The sequence below is a fragment of the Melanostigma gelatinosum genome (genome assembly GCF_949748355.1).
Source record: "Melanostigma gelatinosum genome assembly, chromosome: 3".
Classification (NCBI taxonomy): Eukaryota; Metazoa; Chordata; class Actinopteri; order Perciformes; family Zoarcidae; genus Melanostigma; species Melanostigma gelatinosum.
The window spans coordinates 4,985,318-4,998,027 of NC_136636.1; the positions used below are offsets into that span (position 1 = coordinate 4,985,318).

The following is a 12,710-nucleotide window of genomic DNA, read 5'->3' on the forward strand; positions in this document are numbered from 1 at the left end:
TCGTTCCTATTTCTTTAGAATTTGTTCTTGTGTCACGAGTCATGTGCATTCAGCCTGGGTCTCTAATGGATTGTATGATTTATTACTGTGAAGTCATTTTGTGTTAGAAAATCCAACATAACATCTTCTGTTCACAAAGCCTGACAGTGCAACATCAGCTATTATGGCACATATTCTTTCGGCAATTGGTCATTAGTCGCCTTGCTGTGGCGAGACGTTTATCTATTCTCGTATTCATTTCTTTTTTTATTTAACAGATTTAAACGATGTTCCTGTGTACAAAAAGCTGGTAACCGGACCTGCTTCTCAACAAAATCAGCCAGCGCTTCATCACACCCACTGGAAATAAAACGCAGGTCCAATCAGGTATTGTAAAAAACAAATCGGTGTCATCAAATCAAAAGTTTTACACCGCAGAGAGAAAACTCTGAGGAGGATTTTCTGATGTTTCTATTCTTAACAGATTCAGGAGGGAGTTGACCTCACAGCGCTGAGCCTCTGGTCCTCCTCCACTGAGAGGATGTTTACACATCACTCTGTGTGTGTGTGTGTGTGTGTGTGTGTGTGTGTGTGTGTGTGTGTGTGTGTGTGTGTGTGTCATCTGGGTCAAGCAGAGTCATGCATTTTTTCCATTACCCTCATCAAATCAATGTTAAACATTCCTCCTCCATTTGCCCCTGTACAACCACAGTGTGTGTGTGTGTGTGTGTGTGTGTGTGTGTGTGTGTGTGTGTGTAACCAAAACGCCTGATCAATAAGCAGATTATATCTGATCAGTAAAAACTGGGACAACCAGTGTGCCTGATTTGGTTTCCAGATAAACTGCTGCTGATTTTAAACCAGTTTGTTGTCATTTCACGGCAGCTCATATGTACATACTGTGTATATAAAAAAATGACTTTGGTCTCCTAACGTTTCCTCTGACGCCACTGACAGGTTGACATTTGTGGTTTTGAGTGAAATATCATGACATTTAAAACAGGGATTCAGGTCATGATCGAATTTTTTACTTAACTAGTCCAATAGTTCGGTTAATGACTTAAAACATGCAAAACATTTCCATCAGCTACTTTGTCTTTGTTTTTTAAATTAGCAAATATTAGCATGCTAACACGCTAAATGAAGATGGTGAACGTAGTCAATATACATCTATCTCAAAGCACCGCCTTGCCTAAAGTACAGCCTGAAGACTTTTAGACTGGCTCAAATGTAACTTCCAGAATTAAACATTCCTATAATTGAGCCAATAGAGTCGCTGCCAATAGGATTTTCAATTGGATTGTGGTATATGGCAGAAGATAAGCTCCGTGGCAAACACAAGTTTATGATCCTGACACGTTTTGTTCAGCAAGATAATCTTCACAAATGAACACCACTTTTATGATTTTTGAAGCGTGAGTGCACTCATCAGAAGTAAAAAGATTAACGTTAGGCTGTAAAGAAACTACACCACAGTCACCACCACCACAAAGCTAAACAGGGACTAATGTTCGGCATGACGTCGTCTCATTTAGCCGCTTGTTTGCATGTAGCTTTTCAAGACACATCTTAGGCTTGTGGTAACCACATACCTCATTTACCCATTGTAAAAAGTCATTGACTTCAAGAAGAGGGAACCAGGTAGTGCAAAAATGTTACTCATTTCACGTTTCAGGACTCATTCCTGCAGCACTTTGTACACTGTAAGCAGCCTGAGAGGCTAAACTCGGGGCAGGAAAGTCCCATTAAGAGACACTGTCTCATCCATCAGCCAAACACTCGGCCTGTGTTTCGTCAACCCTACAGTGGAGTTCAGCATGCAGCCCTGACACCATGACGACCGCTCAGTAAAACCGCCTCTTCTTTTTACATTAAATCACATGAACAGACAAAACAAAACAAAAAAATAGCAAAACGGGGAAATGTAAATTATAGATAATATGGGTGGACTACTATGGGTGGACTGTGGCCAAGTGGAGAGCAGGGTCGTCCTTCGATCTTCCGCGGTTCGATCCCCGGCTCTTGTAAATAATAAAATCAAAAGAGAGAAAGTAAAAGTAATAAAACGAACTGAAACGATGAATCCATGTTTCATGACAGTGGTGGTCGTCTGTTTCTTTTCGACTTTATTCTGCAAGTGAAAACAGGAGAAACCTCAGGAGAACAGCACAGTGGACACAGTGGAAACTACAGGACATCACCTGTTCTCACGCAAACACACACACACACACACAGTCATCCAACCTTTAACCCATCAATGATGATCCTTCACAGTCTGGTTCTTTAAGTCATCTGAAGGAAAAGTCACAAAAACGTTCAGACCAAACAGGAAACGGAGTTGTTCACAGCGACGTACGTAACTGTCCGCTGACTCCGTTCGCTGTTGATCGTTTTTGTTGTAGACTCTCTGAACGTGAGAATAACCTGCAGATGCCGTCGTCCACGACATCACAACCAGAGGAACAACGTCAACGAGTCAAAGAAGGTCTGAAGCTGACGCTCCTGGTGGATACGTGTCTTCAGAGGACGGCCAGGTTGTGGCAGCTCTTGGAGCGCACTTTGACCGCCATGCGCTGGTTGTTGCGCGCCACCAGTCGGTCCAGGAAGCGCCGAGCCTTCTGGGTGAGGCTCTCTTTGCGCTTGTAAACGGAGCCTCGGCGCTGGAGGACCTCGGCGTCGTCTCGACGCAGGCGGATCTGTCGGATGACGCCCTCGAACAGCTCGGTCACGTTGTGCTGCAAAGACGCCGACGTCTCGATGAACTTGCAGTCAAACACCACCGCGCACGCTCGGCCCTCTGGGAAACAAAGACACGAGCGTGAAAGAGAACAAATGATCGTAACAGAATCCATCAAACGTTGCTTGTATTTTGTACACCTTGTGACCTTTGACCCACCTTCCACAGCGACTTCTCTGGATCGCACCAGGTCGCTCTTGTTGCCCACGAGTATGATGGGAAGGTTTTCGGCCTGGCGCGTGCGTCGCAGCGTGATGCGGAGCTCGGCGGCGGCGTCGAAGCTGGCGCGGTCGGTGACGGAGTAGACAATGACGTAAGCAGTCCCGACCTTCAGACAGTCGTCCTGAGAGGAGTCGTCCTCTTCCTCCTCCTGACAGGTAGAGAGTCGTGGACACAAAGATGGAGGGAAAGAAACACCTGAGCTTTAAAATCCAGATTTTACCAGCTGGTTCTTCTACTATGTTCCTGTTCTTTGAAGGCATTTATTGTAAAGGAGCAACAGGACGTTGATCAAACAGGTTAGCAACCGAGCAAAATAGTCAATAATGATCCTCTTCAACATTTGGACACATTGGGTGATGTAATCACTTGACAAGCACTTGAGCAAATGCATCCCTGACACTCATTTTTATTTTGTCATCTCAACAATACAAGCGTTCCTGGGATCATTTTCTCTGATGATGATGATCTCAACGCAATTATTCAAAGCAAAGAGTGAGAGAAATCTAATTGAAATCCATCACGAGGTCCCTTTGCAGGACTCCATGTACCCATAATCCTCTGCCTCACAACTGACCTCTTAATGCTCCACAACTCTACTTCATCAACACACACACACACACACACACGCACACACACACAGTACCAGTGTGTCGTTCTCCCAGGTATCCATGACGATGAGTGTGGATTCCTCTCCATCTACCGTCAGTGTCCGCTCGTATGAGTCCTCTGTAACAAACAATGAACACGCTTACATTCACAGATGTCACGGCAATCCATCCAGTAGTTGTCGAGATACAACGAGCAACATCTTGGTCTCTCGAGCAACGTTGCGAGCACGGTTAAAAACAATAAACAACATGATGGGGCAACAACAACTGTTGTATCTCTGATCATAGAGTGACAAACAACCACCTGGTCAACAACAACGACAACACAGTTGATAAACCAAACATTGAGTTAAGTTGACCTGAAAGCTAAATGCCCCCTCGCACCAAGAAATAATCCGGCACTTAACAACACCATAAAACGGTGATTTGTTGTTTTTATTTATTCATCAATAGTTTAAAGATGCTTTATTCATCAATCAATAAGGTAATTCTACACAATGTGCAGGTGGAGTGTGTCTTTTTGTATTATTCAAAGCGGTCAAAGTATCAACCACAGTGCGGCATTCCTGGAGACGTTTTTAGGTGTTGGGTGCCTTGTTCAGGAACTTCACCTGGAGGTAAACTGGCTACTTATTAAACAAGACACAACTAACAATATTATATAATTAGTACGTTTTTGATGTGTTGGTAGGCTGAATAGTTATCTTTGGACAGCTGTTTTCAGTCTTCATGCTATGCTAAGTTAGCCGGCTGCTTAATATTTAATATACAGACACGAGAGTAGAATCAATCTTCTCGTCAACCTCGTGGCACGAGAGCTGCTAAGCACAGTTCCCAAAATGTCAGACTTTTACTTTAACGCATCTTATCGGGTCGGTCACTCTGAAAGTTTGTCCCGCTCAAAAATCTCCTGCTGCCCAGAAAGCATTTTCCCGAAAGTATTACAACTAATATAACTATGACAACAAATACATTTGTGAAGCTGTTGACAGAAATCCAACAACTGCAAACAATAACAGTTCTTTGTTCTTTTTAGCTGTTAAACAGACTCAGTTACAGCATCTAACTAGAATTTGCTAAGATTAGCCACCACAAGCTACCAGACCAAGAAAATGTGTGTTGAACTAAACAACAGTTTTGTTTATTATAAATTTGAAAAACATTTGTAGGAGGAATAACAGTTTTTCTTTTCGTGGAGGAGACAATATCGACTTATTTCTAGTTTAAAGCTTTTCTCTTGTTTAAAGTGAGACCATTAAGTGTTAACTAAGATAGACGAATGAATCGAACAACAAAACCTAACGTCCCACCTCCGGGTTGTTCATCTTTCTCTGTGATTCCGGCAAAGATTCCTGCGAGGCTGGTCTTCCCGACGCCGGGGTCGCCGAGCAACACCACTCTGTAAACACAGTCCGAGTCGCTCTGCGAGTCGTCGTCCGAGTCTGAGCTCCACTGGGCGCGGTAGTGGAGGGACTTGTCTCCAGGGTGGTAGGAGGCCGACTGTCCCAGTGGAAGGTGGTTGCGCTGGAGGCTCGGCTGCTCCGGTTCCGGCTGGGTGCTGTCCTGAAAGTCCGAAGTCCAGGACTGGTGCCGGTAGAAGTGGGCGGGAGGAATCGGCGTGCTGCCTCGCCGCCGCAGAGGCTCCTTCTCTCTCTGGGTGTTGAGGGCCATGTCGCTACGATAACGGCATCAGGGCAGGACAGACCTGAGGGAGGAGACGGGACGTTCAACGTATCAGAAAAAAGTCTGGTCTTTAACATTGTTTAAAGGTTTTCTGATTGACTTCCAAAATGACCAATCACAGAGCGTTACATTGGCATAGAGAGCAGAAGTCCCGCCCCCTCTCTAATCTAATCTAATCTAATCTCAGTATTATTATGATACGTTTTCCATCCATTTTCCAAGACAAAGCAGCGATCACTTCTGCCGCCCTCCATGGGTTTAATCCCTCAGGTTGCTGCAGTGACGTAGAAGTGTACTACAGGGTGTGTCAGTACACTGTGACATCACCACTAGGTGTGCTTACAGGTGCAACAGTCTGTAAACGTTGCAATCAGAGAGGGCAGTTGAAACACTGATCGCTCACAGGATTTGCACATCAAGAGTGAAGGTACATCACTAAACTATGCACTGCTATTTCGGCCATGTCTTAGTCTCAAGTGACTTCCTGGTTAAATGAGGTTAAACAAATAAGAATAAATCGAATTAGTTCCAATGCGCTCTGCCTGGTTCCAGGGTCATAATTTCCCCCAAAATACGCTTACTTTGCCCTAAGCGTTTTCACTGTAACGTTATCGTGAAAACAATTTTACTGGACTAGAAGAAAAGTTAATTGAGGTCATTGCTGAATTCTCAGAGTTCTCTAAATCTACTCTCTGATCCTTCAGGGACTTTCGTAAAAAGAAATCTCAAGCCTGGGAGAAAATATCCGAGAGGATCGGATACCAGGACAGAAAATGTGTATCACTACACATCACCTCGCACTAACTATGCTTTCACTTGCATGTTTTGTGTGAAAACGGCATTATTCTGTAAAGATCTCATTCCATGTGATTTCTGTTTTAATATCTCAATAGAAGTGAGTGGCCTGGAGCAGACTACTTCAGGGGGTACAAGACAACTAACTTCTCTGGAACTAAAATCACAACCTCAAGGTTGTATGCCAACCTGCAACCAGTCATGTTGCAGTTTCCATCCATGTCTGTCCAACATGTCATCACTTCATCATCTTAACCGTCGCCGGCGCAGAAGCATCAAATTCATTAACTATTTGTCTGCTAGCTAGCCGATGACTAACTGACATTCTGTTGCACCAGCTAGGTTTAAAAGGTACAATATCCAAGATTGGGAGCATTTCGATTGCCTCTCAACGGCTCTCAACATGTCAACGGCGAGCCGGCGGCTCATAGCTAACAGAGCTAGCTGCGCTAACAGTACAATACGTTTGCCGTTCTTCAATTCTAGACATGTAAATAGTTCCGTTATCTGTCAGCTATTTGTGACAGTCACGTGTTACAAAAATTCAGAGGTGCATCATCAAGTGCACCGACCACTAACGGAGCCTACTCGCACGTAGTCACCGCGACGTTTTGAAGCCTTGAGTTTTAGCCGAGCTTTAGCCGCCGCCATGTTTTTTTTGCAACCGATGAGCAGAAGTTATTTGGAATGCGAAGGAGTGACGTAGAGACGACGTATCTGGTAGTGGCAGCGACCTGTCAATCACAAGGTAGCCTCGCCCTAAATCATACTCTGCTTTATGGTCTATTTGACTCTAAATGGACTGTAATTTATGAACATCATGCTGTATTGAAGAAGACTTGAAACTAGAGAGTGAGACCATAAACTCATGTTGACAATGTTTACTGAGGGAATGAATCAAGTGAGAGGTAGAGTCATTTTCTCATAGACTTCTATAAAACCGGAGGAGTCGCCCCCTGCTGGTCAGTAGAGAGACTGCAAAGTTAAAGACACTTCCGCATTTGCTTCACTCGGCAGAACCGGAGGTTGCCGCCTGCTCGCTCCACACTCCGGCCGTGATTACGTCATTTTCTGGCGCTCGCTCCTCACAGATAATAGTTGCTTGCTGCTATAGTAAAGCTCAGAATGTTAAATGCAGCTCCTTTAAGTTCAAACACAGCTTAGCTTTAGTTTGAACGGGAGCAAAAACAGGTCACTATTCAAGACAGCTGCGACGTCACGTTTAGATAGAATAAACCTTTCTGAGCAGGTATGAGTCATTCCTCGATGTGAGTTTCATGGAAAATGTTCGAGAGATAAGAGAGATTAATGAGCAGGGAACTCTTTTTTCCGATATTTACATTGGGAACACATTTCCTGTGACAGACTACATTAATGATGACGCTGCGCTGAGCTTTATGTTGTAAAGTGTGCAGTGTGATTTTATGCTTTTTAACATTACTAACTGTAAAAAATAAAATAAAACGGAATCAGAATCAGTTGAAATAACTGACATGAAATGAAACAACAGTAAAGCTGATTAGACTAATTCTGATGTTGAATTTGGTTAAATTCCGGTTACTAGAAACCGTATATGCACCAATCATATGCACCTCTAGTATGCATAAGAGCGCACAGACACACAAACAAACCTCCTACGATAAATAATTCAGGTATTTAAAGGAGCCACGTACGACAGTCAGCGATTGTGAGAGCACGTTAGACCAAGTCAAAGCTCCTGTGTTTGAGGGTCGTTAGTGAACTAGTTACAGTAACAGCTTATAAATGTAGCTTTAACATTTTCTCTTCTTTCCTTTTCACGACAGAATGAAGCACCAGACACTCAGAAGGTTAAAGGTCAGAGGTCTCTCGTCGACAGTAAAACGTCATACAGTACATGACTGCTAGGTAGTTGAAAAGAGTTAATGAAGTTCAACATGTGCTTTTAAGACAATTAGATCAAACAGAAACTCCTTATTAAAAAAAGGACAAGTAATAAAGGTAAACATTTACAAATTATACCTTAAAATGTCTGAAAATGTGCCGGGATGTAAATATAGCATGATATTAAATGTCAATTTTATTATCTGGAAATGATGTGTTTTGTGAAATATGAATTTGTTTTTGGATATTTCACAACTAAGCTGTTTTTATAACAGAGAGCTAAGAAATAAATAGATAGATAGACAGATAGATAGATAGATAGATAGATAGATAGATAGATAGATAGATAGATAGATAGATAGATAGATAGATAGATAGATAGATAGATAGATAGATAGATAGATAGATAGATAGATAGATAGATAGATAGATAGATAGATAGATAGATAGATAGATAGATAGATAGATAGATAGATGGATGGATGGATGGATGGATGGATGGATGGATGGATGGATAGATAGATAGATAGATAGATAGATAAACTTACCGTGCACCCCATCAACAGTCCTGTGTTGGTCCAGCCTCAGTAAACAACAGAACTGAACTGAGCCCTGTCTCTCTGTCTCCGGCGGTGTAACAGTACCCTGGTGCCACAGTAACCCGCCTGGAAAAAAAAAGTTCCACAACAGCGTTAAAAATTCAGCAGTGGAATCACAGAGTTATCTAGCCCCCTCTGTGGGAGTGTGTGCGTGTGTGTGTGTGTGTGTGTGTGAGAGTGTGTGTCTGACCGACAGCAGAGGAGAAATAGATAACTGAGGAGGGAGTGAGTGAGTGTGTGTGTGTGTGTGAGTGTGTGTGTGTGTGTGTGTGTGTGTGTGTGTGTGTGTGTGTTGGTTTAGGGAACATTTTGGACACTTCCTGTTTGAACCAAAAGACATAGTTTGGCTTTATGAAACAGTTCAGATAAAACAATTACAATATATTAAACACAACATAATAATAAAAATAAAGAGTCACCGTCTGAGTCTAAAGTCAGATTAAGGATGAGCTTCACCAACGTAAAATACAGAAAATATAATTAACTGGATAAAAGCTTTATATATTCAGTTTATTCACTAACTTTCAGTTCAAGTGTTTGTCAGTTGCTATAATGTGCAGATGATAAAAACTGCCTGTGCCTTTTCTCACTACAAACACAAAGTTAACACGATTTGATAGAGGTCTAGTGGCAAATGTTTCACTGTTTTTAAATTGATTCCCAAAACCTCAGAACAGAAAGCCTGCATTACAAACTGAAAGTGTGGAGTTTGAAAGACGATGGCATTTTCCAGGAGGGTCAATGAAAGACACGTCCAGTGCTTTTGGAGCTTGATCCGTATCAGGACAAGTCAGGATATCTGTGCTTCTGCTGCACAGATCTTGACCACTAATCATCATAATCTCTTTGTAAATCATCCAACTTCACACTTCATTGCTGTAGAAAACCTTTAACTCCGCAAGCCCTCACAGTGTCAGCAAGTCAGAGTCAGTGAGTCAAATCTTTGACTTAGTATCACAAAATGTGGATTTAGAAAGTCATTGTGAGATACTTAGAATGTCAGAATGTTAAGGTCGTATCTCATATTTTGGATTCAAGATGAGTATCATTGTTAATCTTTCATGCCCCCCCTCCTTCCTTTTTTTCTGGCATGAGTTGTCATGGAAAATGTGATTATAGAGAAAACCCAACATCACTTCCTTTGTGTCCTTTGTGTCGGCGTGAGTCTCTCTTACTGACACTCAACACATCACAGATGTTTGGATTTTATCCGCCCCCTCAGTTTAAAAGTTTAACATTTTTAAGAGGAAGAGTTTCCTCCCAGATGGTCATCACCTCGTCCAATCCAGCGAGCCTATAAAGTACAGTTCATCTAAGTCACCAGCACAGAAACCAATCGCTGATCATCAACCAGTTTAGGGTCCAATCAGCTGCTTCCAGCTCCACCAGCAGCTCCATCGCTCCCTCTGCAGGCGGACTGATATTACTGACTGTGTCAGCGTGTCATCAAATGTTATTCATATTAAAATAAAAGCCCTTCATCACACAGTCAATTCTTTTATTAAACTTGTAACTCATGTTTCTCCTCTTCCCCCTAAGAGGAGAGAGGGGCATGCTGGAGTGCATCGCGGTACTCAGTTTCATCCTGACTGGCAGGAGAATGAGGAGGAGGAGGAGGACGAGGAGGAGTGGCTGGAGTAGGGGACACAAATGTAATACGACAGTTGTAATACTTATACTGCAAAACAAATGTATTGATGTAAATTTAGTTTTGATGCATAAAGACTTTTTCTCACCTGCAGGAGGAACCACAGCAGTTATCCATTTCCACAGTTTGTCAAGAGCTTTAGCTACGCAGGAGGGAAAACCCAAATCATTCAGATTTTCACACTTCAGTCTCAGTAACGCCGTTCATCTCAGCGCCAGCTGATGCTGACTGAACTGAGTCTGAAAGGACGAGAACTACTTTAAATGACGAATTAAAAGTTAAAAGTAAAGGTTTAAATAAAGGTTGAACATCTCAAGATTTGAATAACTTTTTGGGTGCTTTGACTTCAGCTGTTTCTCTCTCAGAAATACATTTCAAAATCTGAAATAAATGTAGATAATTTAACTATTTCAAATCTTTTTACTTCAGTTTTTCGTTCAGTCCTTTTTGAGTGTGAATATATTTACAATCTGCATGAAAGAAGGTTTGTTTCAATAACACTTACCTCTCCTGGGAAGACAACCTGCTGTTGAAACCTCCGGGTTTGATTCAGAATCGGAACCTCGTTCTCCACTAAGATACTCTCCAGGCTCTGCTGCAGGTTCCTCCTCAAGTTCCTCTCCAGATTGTGGTCCGGCTTCCACCAGGAGAAAGACTCGGTCCAGCAGGTGGTCCAGCATCTCTTGGGCTTTGTCTGGCTCGATTCTGATGGTCAGGACACGAGTGGGTTGTCCTGCTGAGATCCGCAGCTCTGTGAGGTTTCTAAAGAATCAAAACCCAGAGAGACGCTTCAAAACTCTAAACCCCAACACACATTAGGACCTGCAGCACTGGTCTGGGGCAGGAGCAAGACAGTAAACACAGGGAAAAGGTCCTGGGTTCTAGGTTAAGGTTGTATGCACTTTTTTTTACGAGTTTATGTTTGTTTTTATCATTATTTGCTGAATGCTATGAAAGAATTGAAACACTCAATCCATAGAGCAATCCACACAGCCGGTATTCAGAAACCTTGCCTTTAAACAAGCCATCACATCTGTAAATGGTCGGTATATGTATATATATATTTCACAGTTTCAAACGTAAACATTCTAAATGTGTCCCAGTTTATTTCAGGTTGCAGTCTTATGTGAATGACATCAGCTGACAAGAAGTAAACATCAACCCAAGCTGTTGTCTAGCAGAGAGTTTCAGAGGGTAAGTACAGGTATGTGTCCAGACACCAACAACCTTTAAGAGTTTTTTGAACATTAAAGCATGTAAACGTGACATCATTTCACCGGTTAGCTTCTAGCACGTGTTGATTTTGCGCAATGCGCATCACGATATGCAAAGCGGGATGATTAAGCAGGGTATTATTAAGGGCGGGGCTACCTTGTGATTGACAGGTCGCTACCAGAGCCGTATACAGCTTCTCTACGTCCTAATATGGTCACTTCCGTTCACTGGTTGCAAAAAACAAGTTGGGGATTGCCAAAGTGCCAAACTTGAGGGTTCAAAACTACAGTCCATGAACCAATGGGTGAACACGACGACTACGTCCACTTCTTACAGAGTCTTTGGTTCTTACTTGTTTCTGCTGTGTCTGAGGATCCAGCAGAGAACCAGCAAAACTATCAGGACCAGCAAGAGAACCAGAAGGGAGATGATCAAGTATTCAGAGGTCATCGTCACTCAACTATCTGAACAACAGCGGGCAGCAACACAACACACCTGTTTAGGGAGGAAAAAGTAGATTAACATTGAGGTTTAAAGCTTATTCTTGACCTCGAAACCAGCAGTTGAGAACATGATCTTACCACGGAAAGTTGAACTTCTACTATTCCAGCACGATTGCAAAGACTGCCTCTGGTGATGAAGATCATGTGATGTGACAGAAAGCTCCTGAACATCTACAACATAGACCTCGAGGTGAGGGTGTTTTCTCAATAGCCTAACATTGCTTTCTCTGATCATTCAACTCATCTTTTTAAAGATGGAGTACAGATAAATAAAGTCAGAGTAAAGTCAGAGTAGAGAATAACATTCATTCAGACATTATTCTGTGTTGATTACATGTTTAACTTACCTGCCTCTCCTGTTGGGATCCTGTAATTTGAAGTCAGTCAGTTGTTCAGAAAGTATTTAGAAAGACTCAACAGTTTGAAAAAGTTGAAAGAAAACATTCTGTTTTGTTTACATTTCCGAAACCAATCAGAACTGGATAAACAAAATATTATGTCTGACAGGAAACCTTTCTTTTCTGGCAGCATCTTCAGATAAGAAACCTTTCATTTCTACCAATAACAATTATTGCCCTTTTCCAGAGAAAGTCCAGCAAGAAGCTGTTCAAATGTCACGTTTTTTGCCCCCTCAAATCGATTGTTGTCAATGGTTGCTTAGTGACGGCAGGCGTGACCGGAGTGTAACCATTAGTTCTTATTTGCCATTTCAAAATACTGTTTATTGGTTCCATATATAGTTCTTTTTTCTTTTGTCTTAGTTTTGTCCTTATTGTCCCTGAAGGGGTTGGGGGTTCTTCCCATTCACTTCACAAGTGAGAGTTTGATCGCAGCACCGTCTAGTGGACATTAGAGGAA

At 42.3% G+C, this 12,710-nt stretch overlaps 1 protein-coding gene across 1 annotated transcript; it reads right to left on the reverse strand.

Annotated features, from left to right (window-relative positions):
- Positions 1–2,383: 2,383 nt before the first annotated feature.
- rem1 (RAS (RAD and GEM)-like GTP-binding 1) lies at positions 2,384–8,573 on the reverse strand. Its single transcript, XM_079266506.1, has 5 exons — positions 8,436–8,573; positions 4,857–5,251; positions 3,582–3,664; positions 2,876–3,086; positions 2,384–2,776 (listed from the first exon to the last, which is right to left on the reverse strand). Exons 2-5 carry the CDS (start codon positions 5,215–5,217, stop codon positions 2,499–2,501), a joined length of 933 nt encoding a protein of 310 aa, XP_079122632.1. The 5' UTR covers positions 5,218–5,251; positions 8,436–8,573; the 3' UTR covers positions 2,384–2,498.
- Positions 8,574–12,710: the final 4,137 nt, after the last annotated feature.